This window comes from Camelus ferus, chromosome 36 (genome assembly GCF_009834535.1).
Source record: "Camelus ferus isolate YT-003-E chromosome 36, BCGSAC_Cfer_1.0, whole genome shotgun sequence".
Lineage (NCBI taxonomy): Eukaryota > Metazoa > Chordata > Mammalia > Artiodactyla > Camelidae > Camelus > Camelus ferus.
In genome coordinates this window covers 28,094,218-28,109,037 of record NC_045731.1, presented here as the reverse complement: position 1 = coordinate 28,109,037, position 14,820 = coordinate 28,094,218, and the positions used below count along the sequence as shown (strand labels likewise).

Here is a 14,820-nt window from a genome sequence, read left to right as displayed (position 1 = left end):
TAGTGTGTATCTCTTAATCCCACCCCCCTTTCCATTTCAGAATGTTTTAAGCTTTAAGTTTTTTTCTTTTAAGCCTTAAGTTTTTAAAATACATTACATACAGGCCAGCCTAAATTTTTTTCAAGTTTTAAAAAATTATTTTATTGTAAAATACATGTAACATAATTTTAAAAATGTAAGCGCATCATTTTAAAATATGCAATTTAGTGACATTTTGTATATTCACAGTATGATAGAACCATCATCCATTTCCCAAATTTTTCAGCATCCCATACAAAAACTTCTCCATCCATTAAACTAATTTCCCATCGTTTTTCCCCATAGCTTCTGATATCCTTCTAATCTACTTTGTCTCTTATGAACTTGAGTAGTCCAGGTTCCTGATATAAGTGGAATCATACATTTTTGTGTTTGGCTTATTTCACTTAGGTTAATTTTTTCAAGATTCATTCGTGTTCTAGCACATTACAGGGATCATGTTCCTTTTCATGGTAAATAATACTCCATTTGGTGTATGTAACACGATTTCTTTATCCATTCATCAGTTGATGGACTTGGATTTTTCCACTTTTGGCAGTTGTGAATATTACTGCTGTGAATATTCATGTATAAGTATCTGTTTAACTCCCTTTTTTTCAGTTGTTTGAAAATAAACCTGAGTCTAATTGCTGAATTGTGCGGTGTATTTAACTTTGTGAGGATTGCTAAATTTTTTCATACTACCTGCACTTTTTACTTTTTCACCATCAGTGGACTAGGGTTGTAGAATTTGTCCACATTTTTGTCAACACTTCTTTTCCATTTTTTAAAAAAAAAAATCCTAATGGAAATAAATTGATACTACTTTTGGTTTTTTAATTTGTATCTTTTCACATTTTATTAATTGTTTGCCTTGGGAGAAATGTATACTGAAGTTCTTTGTCCAGTTTTGAATTGTGTTCTTTCATTTCTTTTTGTTGAGTTGTAGGAGTGTTCTCTGGATATTGGTCCCTTATGAGAGCTCTGATTTGCAGATATTTTCTCCCAGTAATAGTTTCCTTGAATTTCACAAAATTTTTAAATTTTAAGAAGTCTGTTTTTCCTTTTATTGCCTGTGCCTTTGGTGCCCATGTTATCACCGAAACCATTGTCATGAAGATTTTCGCCTGTGACTTCCAGGAGTTTTATAATGTTAGGTTTTCATGTTTACATGAAATAAGAGACTAACTTCATTCTTTCCCATGTGGCTATCCGGTTTGCCAACTATCATTTGTTGAAAAGGTTGTCCTGTGTATCACATATTATTAAAGCAGGCCTGTATAAACCACTAATGATTGTAATCCCAATGATTTATTTATAGCTATTTTTTGTTATAATATCAGATAGCAAACATTAGTTTTGTTGTTAGTTGCAGCTAGTTGAGGAAGCACAATTGTAATCAATGGTTCCATATTGATTCTACATAGAAATGTAGTTCATAAAACTTGCTGAAGATTTTTTTTCACAAAGAAGATACTGTTTAGACTAAATGTCCAACTACATATCAGTATGTCTATCACAATTTTAGTTGTATGCATTGTAGATAGGAATGAGCTTTTTGTAGTTGATATTTGAATAACTTCTCCTTTGATTACTTAATGGTATTATAGTTAATTATTTTAATTGTTGAAAAATCAATGGAGATTCTGAAAATTTAATCTATATTTGTGGGAATTTTTTGTAGAATGTTAAACAGGTGCTTATTCATTTTTCATTTAACTTAAAGCAATTTAAGTGCCTGCTGTCTCCTTTTTGGTACTCTATATGGCTCTGGCATTTATATTGAAAATTAATAGAGGTCATTTTGTTACTCAGTGTTTTTAATGATAAATTAGTGTTTTCATGTTTTAATGTTACCTATATTTTTAATAACAACTACAGACAGATACATGAATGAGTTGAGCATATGGATATGTTAGATAATATATGTAATATATATTACACATTATACTTTACATTTAATATGTTGTATTAACTAATACTAGTTAGTAATTCTTAGTAATGTTTCATGTATCTGTTAGTTTTTATATATACTAATATACATCTAAGTATGTAAGTGTCTACATGGTTATAAATATATATACATTCTGTGTAAACTTAATTTGATGTAAGTAAAATGTTTTAATATTTTGTGAATAAGTTTACATATTTACACAATTTACATATCTTTTAAAAAGAGTTATATTTCACAGATGAATTTCAACATGAGTTATAATTTTTAAATGTCTTGAAATACACTGAAATTGAAGAATCACTAAAAGCCTGTATGTTTTATTCTTCAGGAAAATTCTGATTGTATCTTTGTTTCTAAAGTTCATTCTCAGTTTAAGATAATTGTTGATATTCTAAAAGATACCGTTAGATTTTAAACATTTTTGAATAGTGAATTGAAACACAGGTCATTTAAACATTTCTGTAATTTATTTTTTTATTTACTTGAATACTGTAATTTTTTAAACCTGATAAAAGAAACGGTGTAAGTAGGTAAAAGTAGTTTCCCTCCTAAATTGTCTATTCTTAGTTATCCTGTGGAAATAACTTGATAATACTTTGCTTTAACACTTCATAATGTTAAAGGAAGAAGACAGGGAATCTATATCCAATTGTAAAATAGATTTTGAATCACAGTGACTTTATTTGGTTCACTACTGTATATATAACATATAGTTTATAATATATAAATTATGTAGAAACTGTGTTATATAACATGGTTTTATTGTTACAGGTTAGACTGCTAAAACCTAATCTATAAAAGTTGACATTATGTGATGCTAAATATCTTCATTTTTCTCTTGCAGCATTTTCAGTTAGCTTTGATTGACTGTAATCCCTGTACTTTATCCAGTGTTGAAAGTAAGTAATTCCATGTACAATACTTTTTTTCTTTTCAAGGAACGGACTATATTTGTTTCAAATTATAACCATGAATAGTTTTTCAAATATACTATATCTTTGTTTCTGTTGGTTATTGAGAGTAAGAATGGGAGAGTATCATCCTGATTTAGCCTTTAAGACAGTTGATTAACATAATTACTTGTTAACTATTGAAATGTTTGGTTTCTCACCGAACACTAATATACAATGGTGATTGCCTACTTTGTATTAGGTATAATTGGTGAGGCATTGTTATCTTATGTGTATCTTATGTGTATCTTTTTTAATGGATAAATTATTTCTCTTTTTTCTTTTAACATCTTTTGAGACATTACATATTCCACAGGCCATAACTGTTCTTTGAAACTTTTACTGTTGCTTATGAAATTAGGAAGATTAGCATATTCAAAGAAGAGTTTTAAAAAAAAGGAAACTAAATGGAAAGTGTATTTTTATTTGTGATGAATAAATTATATATGTACAGATTGTTTAATGTTAATAACTTTTTGAAGCTAGTATGATGCATGTATACAGTTAATTTTTAAAAAGCATTTAGGTGTTATAAAATTTGCATTATATGACTATCCTTTAGGATAGTATGTATTCTTAATATCCCCAAAATAATGTTTACTGAATAAAGTTTAAATTTCAAGAACTTTTTGGCAGTATTGTTAAAAATTTCAATATATATTTCAAAATTTCCATGTTGAGTATTTTCTTAGCTGTGTATTTATGTTCCTCTTCATGTTGTACTTAAGAACATAGTCGGAGATTTTTACCTTACAGGGTTATGAGGCCAGAGACATGAGATCTGAGACTGAATTTAAAGGAAGTTCAGATGGTGTTAGGGTTCCAAGTTAGGTACTCTTTTCTTCCTTGTTCTCTGAGATGGATATGAAGATGGGGAACATGGGATATAGATCCCTTGTCTTCCTTTTTTTACCCGTAATTACTTTCCTTCAAATAATTCAATGAGATGAGACTTCTGTTCACTGAATTTGATGTAGTAAGAAAAGCTAAATTGGGAAACGGGCAGTGAGGTGGAAGAAAATCAATTAATCTATGAAATAGATTATTTTTATATATGAGACTTGAAAAAAGTTGTTAGTTGCATTTAGTTTATTTTGTTATTATCTTGTAATAGTGTTTTCCTCTCTACAGAAGATGTTCTTATTCTACCTCATAGGTGGTGAGTTACCTTGTGATACGTAGCCACTGAGGTAGAGTGGTAACTTGGTATCTGAAAGTTGTTTGATTTTAGAGTTAATTACAAAATTTAGGGGTAATTTTTCTCTGTTATAGATAGGAATTTATTTCTGTCTGGAGCAGTGTTCACTAATCTGGAGGTGAAGAAGATACTTGAAAGCTAGGGGATTTATTAAGGAGACAGCTTTCCAGGCCTTCATATAGCCTCACTGAATCACAGTCTTTAAGAGCTGAGCTTAGGAATTGGTAATTTTTTTACACCTCCCAGAGACAACATAATCTTTATGCTAATTGTTGAGAGAGAATGAGAGAGAAAAATGTGTGGAGAAGAAGGAAAGGAGAAAAAAAGAGACATCTTGGTAGTTTACCTAATGAGAATTTCATGATTGCTGTAAGCCTTTTTTGGAAAGAAACCCACATAAAATTCTGCATATAACTTAGAAAGTTTCTTCTAGTTAGGACCAAAAAACAAAACAGGCAAAGAGACTGTTATTGACAGATAAATCTCATAAAATTTAAACAGTTAGAATTTAGTTCCAATTATAATGAATTTTTTATTGATCTTTATTTATCCTCTTCAGTGAATCTTTTATGCCATGCTCTGGTAATTGCTAACAGAGCATCAGCAAGAGCTTCAAAAAAAAGCAAACATGTTCTGCCTTTTTTTTTCCCCTTTCAGTTTTTCAGATGTATTTATTTTACAGTCTTCTTTTTTAGGTGGTTTGACTTTTTTCTTCTTTAAATAAAAGTTATGTAATTTTTTAAGACCTGGAAAAAGTCATTTCCTTTGTTTGTTTTTGCTAATACTGTTCTGATATGTTTAAATAGATTTACTCTAAAGGAAAGACTTGTGTATATTTAAAAATGTATATTTTCTGAATAATAGCTTTGTTGTATTTTTTTAAATGAATGTTTTTGAGTATCATGTCAAGATACACACATTATACTTATTAGTATTGCTGGTTTAAATTTAGTATACTTATTTACTGTTGATTTTTAAAGTTTTTAACATATTTTAATGTAGTTTTCTTGGAATTACAAAGAGTGGATTAAATTTTTATTTAATTATGGCTTTTAATGATGTATTTTCTTTGCATGTTTATGATCATTGTGCATTGTTCTGTTAAAAACAAAAAGTGCACTCCTAAATCAATTTGTGATCTATAGTTTGAACGTTTCCTTATGTTTTAAATGTTACCTGTTTTTGCTTATTACCTGAAATTGAGCTGTATTGTAATTAAACATTTCCCATGATTCTTTGTAGTTCAGTTTCATATTGCCCACTTGTATGAAACCCAGGTAAGTGTTTTAACTTACTTTACTGAAAGCAAGAACAAAATCTTCATCCATGCTTTAAGTGAGATAAAGTATAAATAAATTATATATATAATTTCGTAACTTAAAATAAATACCAGTAAATTTAATTGAGTTTGGGGCATGTACTTATGCATATATTTACTATCTTATACCCATTAAAAGTGTTTGAAATTTTGTCTAGGGATAAATGATATAAGAGAAATGAAAGAATTTGAGGTTTGTATTTAGTATGTGTATAGTTTTTGTAACTCCCTTTGACTCACTGTGATTTAATAAATTGAATAAATTGCTATATGAGATGAACTGTCTTTTTTTTTTGTTAAAAAAAAATTTCTCAGGGGAGGTAATTAGGGTTTATTTATTTGTTTTTTTAATATGGAGGTACTGGAGATTGAACCCAGGCCTTGAACATGCTACTTATGTGCTCTACCACTGAGCTATACCTTTCCCCAACTACAAGCTGTTATTTAATGCTATTTGCCCCTAAACTTGAGACATCAGCATGGTGTGAAATGACTCTGCTATAGTTTTTTGCCATCCTTATGTTAATGTGTAGGTTTTTTCCCAGAATATTTGAGTGTTTGAAGTAAGATATTGTCTTAGAATAGTTTTTGCTGTAATACTGAAACATTTTAAACATCTTATTTGTAGCACAGGGTATAGTCACACATTAATATTATTATCATTAGTTCAACATGGATTTTAAAAACCATTTCTCGTTAGTTTCATGATAGTTTGCTTTGTGTATGGCAGAATTTGGTTGTTGGATTAAAAACTATAGTACACAAATTTATGGTCTGTGGTGGAGAATCAGGAAGTTGTTAGGAAACTGAAAAAATTACATAGAATTTATTGATAGTATGAGTAGTTCAACATACAAGTGCATTTCAATTGTGAATTATAACAAATTTAATAGCAGATTTTCTTGGAAGAAAAGATAGATAGTAAACATCTGATACCTATTCCTCTGGAGTTAGTCCAAGTATAAAATAATGGCATGAGGGTAGATGTTGCGCATACTTTATAGCAAATGAGGAAAGATCCTGGCATCTTCTTTTATTCATGTTATAAGTAGATATAGTAAGATAGTTTGAGATCTTTCACATTTCCATCATTTAAGTGTCAGGTTCCCAAACGCAGTTTACGAAGTAGCCATCATGGGGAGCTTTAAAAAAAATTAGCATCTTATTTCTGTTTACCCTCCCTCACTTCCAAAATGCTCATCCCAAGTTTCCGTAGTTTTTGAATCAAAGTTGATAAACCCTCAACGTATGAGATCCTGCTAATCTACTAATTTCTAGTTTATAACATGGCTGTTAAGAAATGTCAGTTTTTTATATCACTTTCATAAGTAAAAATTCTTACCTCCCAATTTGAGTCTTTTTAAATAGAAAGTTTTTTTTTCAATTAGTTTTGTTTTCCTTACTCCTTTGATGTAAGGGAAGTGATTTTAAGTATATTCAATCTATAGCTATCCCAACAAATGTGCAAGCTCCTCATCACAGATACAGAACCTCATACAGACCAGAGGGCCAACTCTACAAGTCCATTTACATCTTGAGCATCTGCAGACTTTGGTATCCTTGGGAGTCCTGGAAGCAGTCGCCCCCACAAATATCGAGGGATGAGCGTATTGTGACCATTTAGCACTTTCAGATATTGAAACTATCTTAATTTTATTGCAGTTTTCGTAGAAAAAAAGTATAAATTTTAAACCACAGTAATCAGTCAAATTTTAGAATTTTCCCACTTGAATCTTGGCAATTTAAATTGTGTCTCTTACCAAATTTTATGGTTGATGCCATTGTAATAGATTGGTGCATGAATTACGAACTAAGAATGTTCTTAGAAAGGAAAATGTGGGTAGTATATTTCATATAGGATCTATAAGAATTCTTAATTTCAGTGAATATCTGTTTCTTATTAATCCAAGATAATTCACCTGTTTAAAAAATTCTGCTTATGATTAATAGTCACTTTAAATAGTTTCACTGAAGTGTAAAAAATTAATTTCTATCCAAGTTTTTTCCCCTAATTTTTGCTTAGAAATAAAAGGTTTTATTTGTAAACACTCTACTTTCTCATATTTTTACAGTTTTCCTCTTCCTGTCTCCTGATAATTTCATTTTCTAAAATTTTCTGGGATGATTATTTATTCTTTTAAATTCATTAATTTATTGAGACAGTTCCTAAGGTTTTTATTTTAAAGGACATAGGATTTTACCCTTATTCTGTTATTCTCATGAGTTGTGATTTTTTTCAAACTCCTTATTTTGAAATAATTGTAAATTCACAGAATATATTATTATTGTTGTTGCCGATATGCAAAGAAAGATACAGTGTACCTTTCACCTGATTCAAGGATTTATTTACGTTTCTTGTAGTACAATAGTAAGATGGGAAATTGACATTGGCATGTTATATGAAAATAATTGTACGCTGTTTCATTGCATTTGTAGACTGCTGATGAAGGTGAGAGTAGAATACATGGTATTTGCTAGAGTAGACAACTTCCTGTCTTTAAATTTTCTGTTCTCTGTGGCTGCCACTTTACAGATCTTTTAGATAGAGAAATCAATCTTTTCTTGAGGCTTTTTCTGTTCGTATCTGTTGGTGTTTCCAAGTTGTGGCATCTCCAGAACTTTGTAAGGAAATATATGAGGCAAAAGAAAACATCCTGAAGAAACCAGTAAACAGAAGATCAAAGTGAAAACAAAACAAATGAAAAACCCCAAAACTAGCCTCTAAAGAAAGAAAGAAACAAAAACCCATAGAATTTACTGCTCTGTTTTTCCATGAGTCCAAAATCAGACTAGTTTACCTTTTTCCATTTTGGGGGAGAATGTTACATTTGCTTGTTTTACACGTATTTTAGCTGAGGTTATTGGGAGAAGTACTTCTAATCTTGTCTGTAATTGGAAGTTAATGTTGTTCTTCGAAATTATAATCTAGTCTTTCTGTCCTAAATTAACATAACTTGATTGAGATGTATTATTGTTGTTAAATAGTGGTCTAGCTTTAGTTTATTAATATTATGTATAAAGCTTCTGCATCTTTGTTCATGGAAGAGATTGTTTTTACTTTTTCTTTTTTTGTAGTGTCTTTTGGAGATTTTGGAAAGAAAATTATACTTGTTTCACAAAAGATATTTGAAGTGTTACCTTATTTTTGTATTCTCTGAGTGTGTGTTAAAAATTGTTATTAAGTTTCTTCTTTTAATGTTTGGCAAAATTTACTCGCCACGCCACTTGAGCCTGAATTTTTCATAATTGAAAAGAGTTTTGATTATGAATACCTTTAAAAGCAGTAATTGTCACTAGTTTTAGAGATAGTGTAGATTTTTATTTTACTTGAATTCTGTTTTGGAGAAGAGATTTTTTTCCATTTCAGCTGAACATTACTGGCATGAATTTATTCATAATATTTTCTTATAATGTTTATAGAGTTCTGTGGTGAGTACCTGTTTATTGATTAGTCTTACCAGGGTTTGTCAGATTAATCATTTTCAAAGACATCTATCCTTTGCTTGCTTTCTGTTTTGTAAATTGCTTCTCTTACCTTACTACTTTCTTTGGGTTTAGTTTATTCACTAATTTTTAAATTTTTAACATACGTTCTTGGGTGATAGATTTCTAGTTTTAAAAACAATGAATTAAAATACTTTTTCTTCAAACATGATTTGATGCATTTTAAAAGTTTGGTGTGTCATGTGCTATAATTCAAAGTATTTTCTAATTTCAAGTGTGATTTGTTATTTTCTTTGACCTGTGGTTATGTAGCATGCTGCATAATATATGTAACAATGAAAGAATTTTCTGTTACATTTTTGTTAATTGACTGCCATCTTAAATCAGTTGTTTACTCTTTTATTATTTAAATTATTGATTTTTTTTTAGATTGCTTTTTGAGCCATCATATTATCAGTGTTGTTTAATGATTCATGTTTTTATTAGAATGTGTTTTTTGTTCTTGGACACACTACGATAAGTTATGTAGAGTTAGTTGTGTTCAGGTTTCACAGTTTCCTTTTTAACTTTAAAATTCTTGCCTGTCCATTAAACCAGTTCCTAAAGAAGTATCTTGATAATGTTAAATATGATTTTGTGTGTCACTGTGCTTTATCTCATTTTCATTTACAAAGCTGCTGCTGCCTTTTTTTTATTTGGTTGAATGTTTTCAATTGGTATGAAATTCTAGTTTATTTCCACAGTTTAAAATTTGTATTCCATTTGTTTTTTGATGAGAGATTTCAAGATTCCATTGTTGATCCTTCAAAGGTTAAGTACACCTTCACCTTGGGTTTGTTTTTTGCTTACTTAAAAGATTTTTCTTTGTGTTTAGTTTCCTGAAGTTTCGCTACTATAATCCTAGTACTTTATGATTTTTCTGCTTGTGGTTTCTTTTATTTCTGAATCTGTACCTTGTTGTCCTTTTTTGTTACGCAGGGAGGTTATTTCCTCAAAAACTACTTTTGTCAATTTTCTATCTTTTTTTGACTGTTCAGATACTTGTGTTTCAGCTTTTCACTGTCTTTTCTGTTTTTCTATTTCTTTTTCTCTATCTTTATCTATATTTTGTAATTATTTCCAGGCACTCATCTTCTTATTTTTTGTATGTAATTGCAGGTTAAACCATAATTTTCTTATGAATTATTTCATTTTTCTATAAAATTTAAGGTGGATTTTTACATAGTTTCTAATTACGGGCTGAAATTATTCATCATTTGCTTTCTTAAGCATATTAACCTTAGTTATTTGAAAGTCGTTTAATAATTCTAATATCTGAATCTACTGTTGTCTTTGTTTTTACTTTGTAAATTTCTCTCTCCTTTATTTTTGCTTTATCCTTTCCCATTTACTTTGGATTCTTTACTGAATGCTGGACTATATGAAAACACAGGGATCGCATTAACTTCTGGACTTGTTTTGGTTTGTCTTTTTTCACTTGGAAATTCTTATTTTGGGATCAAACCACCATAATCCAGTGTGGCAGTTGCAGCATGGTTTAAAATGGTCTTGTGGTGTTTTTCATTTTTTAAAATTAACTTTATTGAAAAATATTTTTCTGGTTTTACTGAGACATAATTGACATACTTTATCTTAGTTTTAGATTCATAAAATAATGATTTGCTTTATGTATATACTATGAAATGACTACTGCAATAAGTTTAGTCAATATTCATCACTTTACATAGTTACAAATAACTTTTCTTGTGTTGAGAACATTTTTAAAAAAATTTTATTGAGTTACAGTCAGTTTACAGTGTTGTGTCAGTTTCCATTATAGAGTACAATTTTTCACTCATACACGAACATAACCTGTATTCATTGTCACATTCTTCTTCACTGTGAGCTACCACAAATTCTTGTATATATTTCCCTGTGCTATACAGTATAATATTGTTCATTTATTCTATGTATACTTGTCAGTATCTACAAATTTCAAACTCCCAATCTGCCCCTTCCCATCCCCCTCCCCCCAGCAACCAGAAGTTTGTATTCTGTATCTGTGAGTCTGTTTATGTTTTATGTTTAAGTTCATTTGTTGTCTTTATCTTTTTTTTTTTTTTTTAGCTTCCGTATATGAGTGATCTCATATGGTATTTTTCTTTCTCTTTCTGGCTTACTTCACTTAGAATGATATTCTCCAGGAGCATCCATGTAGCTGCAAATGGCGTTATGTTGTCGGCTTTTATGGCGGAATAGTATTCTGTTGTATAAATATACCACAACTTCTTTATCCAATCATCTGTCAATGGACTTCCAGGTTGTTTCTATGTCTTGGCTATTGTAAATAGTGTTGGGGTGCACGTGTCTTTTTGAAGTAGGCTTCCTTCTGGATATATGCCCAGGAGTGGGATTCCTGGGTCATATGGTAAGTCTATTCTTAGTCTTTTGAGGAATCTCCATACTGTTTTCCACAATGGCTGCATCAAACTGCATTCCCAGCAGCAGTGTAGGAGGGTTCCCTTTTGTCCACGGCCTCTCCAGCATTTGTCATTTGTGGACTTTTGAATGATGGCCATTCTAACTGGTGTGGGGTGATACCTCATTGTAGTTTTGATTTGCATTTCTCTGATAATTAGCAATATTGAGCATCTTTTCATGTGTCTATTGGCCATCTGGATGTATTCTTTGGAGAAATGTCTTTTTAGGTCTTCTGCTCATTTTTTTGATTGGGTTACTTATTTTTTCTATATTAAGCTATATGAGCTGTTTGTATATTTTGGAAGTTCGTTTTTTGGTCACATCATTTGCAAATATTTTGCTACCATTCTGTAGGTTATCTTTTCATTTTATTGATGGCATCCTTAGTTGTGCAAAAGCTTATGAGTTTAATTAGGTATTTGTTTCTTTTTGCTTTCATTTCCGTTTCTCAAGGAGCTGGTTCAAAAAAAATTTCCTCAATTTATGTCAGGGTATTCTGTCTATGTTTTCCTCTATTAGTTTTATAGTATCTGCTCTTCCATTCAGGTATTTAATACATTTTGAGTTTATTTCTGTTTATGTGTTAGAAAAGGTTCTGATTTCAGGCTTTAATATATAGCTTTCCAGTTTTCCCAGCACCACTTATTGAAGAGATTGTTTTTTCTCCATTGTATGTTCTTGCCTCCTTTGTTATAGATTAATTAACCTGAAGTGAATGGGTTTATTTCTGGGCTCTCTATCCTGTTCCATTCATCTGTGTCTCTGTTTCTGTGCTAGTACCATTCTGTTTTGATTACTGTAGCTTTGTAGTATAGTCTGATGTCAGGGGTTGTGATTCCCCCAGCTTCATTCTTCTTTCTCAAGATTGTTTTGGATATTCAGGGTCTTTTGTTTTTCCATACAGATTTAAAAATTTTTTTTCAGTTCTGTGAAAAAAATGCCATTGGTAATTTGATAGGGATTCTATTGCATCTGTAGATTGCCTTGGTTGGTATGGCCATTTTAACAATATTGAATCTTTCCATCCAAGAACCTGGTGTATCTTTCTATCTATTTGTGTCATCTTCAGTTTCTTTTTTCAGTGTCTTACAGTTTTTGGAATACAGGTCTTTTGCCCCCTTAGTTATGTTTATTCCTAGGTATTTTATTATTTTTGATGTGATGGTAAATTGTTTCCTTAATTTCACTGTTACTGTATAGAAATGCAACTGATTTCTGTATATTAATTTTGTATTTTGCAACCTTATCAAATTCATTGATGAGTTTTAATAGTTTTCTTGTAGCTTATTTAGGATTTCCTGTGTATAGTATCACATTTGCAGACAGTGACAGTTTTATTACCTATGTTCCAATTTGGAAAGATTAGTTTCATAGTACAGAATCTTAACTGAAAGTAAAAAGTTACACCATGTGACAAAGGAAGCTGACAAACTAAAAGAAAAACATTGCCATATATCTCTGACAAATGGCTACTCTCTAATATATGTATTTTTAAAATAAAATGGTTGAACATTGAAAGGCAGTGGATCCAACTCTTGATAATCATTTTAACGTTTTATCATTAGTGATAAAAAGAAAGAAGCAGAAAAACCACCTTGCTTACGGATCAATCAGGATAAAAATCACAGCAAGGGTTCTTTTTATCAGAGCATGTAGACATGAAGAGAATGGGGTAAAATATTCCATGTTGAAAGAGTAGAATCTGCCTGCTTAAAATTCTATAACCAGTGTAATTATTTTTTAAGAAAAGAATTAAAAATTAATTATATACTCCCTCCTTAGTGAGGTGCCTCTCCTACATGTGAGCAGTGAATGGTGACTTCTATGCAAAGAATATATTGAAAGGGTTAGTGGTGGGGAACTTTTCACATGTTAGCCAGGTGAACATAGTTAATGCTGTTAGTAGTAGGTCATGTTGATAAGATGTATCCTTGGTATGAAATGATGAGAGGAATACTTTACCACTGTAACCTGTAGTCTTTCTCAAATCCCAGTTGCCCACTTTAACCATGAGGATATGATAACTATGATATTACATCAACCCCAATATGAGGAATTCTAAAAAGTATCTGCCAGCACTGCTTAAAATGTTTGTTAAACTAATGGGAACCAGAAATATCTGAGACATTGTAAGAGTCAAAAGGAGCCTACAGAGACAGGGCAAGTACATCAAATGTGATACCCTGAAACAGCAAAATAATATTAAGTAAAAGAGACATTGGATAAAGCATTTGTTTCATTAATTATATATTGGTTCATTAATTATAATATGTGCCATTCTAATTTAATATATCAATAATAGGGGAAACTGGGTACTCTATAGTGTGTTTACTTTTTTTTCTACAAATGAGACAAAATTCAGATAAAAATTTATTTAGTAATATGTAGGAGAAATACTTTCTGAGACAAACATTACCTTAAGGAATTCATTGGCAATAGACCTTTTTGAGAAGAAATTTTTATCAGGGAGAAGAAGAATAATATCAATCAGAAGCTTGAATTTTGGTTTTAAAGATACCCAGAAAAAGAATAAATGAAGTAAAATATGTTCATTTATTTATTTGTTTTGGGTTCTTAAGTAATATAACAGATTTATCTCAATAGCTACTTCTTCAGAAGATTAATAGTGACAGTATATAGTATATTGGATATTCGTAGCATATGAATGAGTAAAAGGAAGTATCAATAGGAATGGAAAGGAGAAATTGTGAAAAGATAGTTGTACTCTCTGTACTTAAGAAGTGGTATAGTATTTCAAGATGGGCTTAGATTTGTTAAGGTTAAATATTTTTGTAAGCACAGTTTAAAGATCAAGATGAGTTTTAAATAAAGGAATATATTGGGGAGGGTATAGCTCAAATGGTAGAGTACATGCTAAGCATGCACAAGGTCCTGGGTCTCCAGTGCCTCCTCTAAAAATAAATAGATAAACCTAATTACCTCCCCCCACTGACAAAAAAGAAAAGTGTGGGGGAGATATAGAAAGATACTCTTCAAAGAAGACCTAACAAACTTGAACATGTGTTCAGCTGGTAGCAGAAGCAAAATGCGTGAGGTTAAAACAAAGCTTTGACAAGAAGTAGATGAATCCACTATTTTCACTGGAGTCTTCAACATGCCTTACTCAATAAATTAATAATCAACTACACAAAGAAATTGAGTCAAGATAACTTGTATAGTGATCAATCAGCTTGTTAGTCTAAATAACACTATTATCAATCATATTATGAATTGAATTGGTTTATATAGAGTGCATAGTCAACAGCAGAAGCTAACAGCTTTTGTGACACGTAACATTCATTACCATTGGTAACCTTTTTGTCTATGGAATACCTACTTGAAAGTTTAAGAAGAATGTAAATTATACTGGTATGTTCTTAGAATACAGTGTGTAATCATAAGCCAGTAACAGTAAGATAGTGAAAAAAAAACTTGAAAATTTAACAACAGAGTTCAAAACCTTGGGTCTAAAAGAAGT

At 30.5% G+C, this 14,820-nt stretch overlaps 1 protein-coding gene across 1 annotated transcript in view; it reads left to right on the top strand.

Annotated features, from left to right (window-relative positions):
* The window catches only part of LOC102504920 (histone demethylase UTY), a 50,368-nt gene extending 42,965 nt beyond the window's left edge, over positions 1–7,403 (top strand). The window contains exons 7-9 of the mRNA XM_032474179.1: positions 2,817–2,871; positions 5,363–5,397; positions 6,887–7,403. Coding sequence (XP_032330070.1) covers positions 2,817–2,871; positions 5,363–5,397; positions 6,887–6,976 — 180 coding nt within the window. The 3' untranslated portion in view covers positions 6,977–7,403. The remainder of the gene's footprint in view (positions 1–2,816; positions 2,872–5,362; positions 5,398–6,886) is intronic.
* Positions 7,404–14,820: the final 7,417 nt, after the last annotated feature.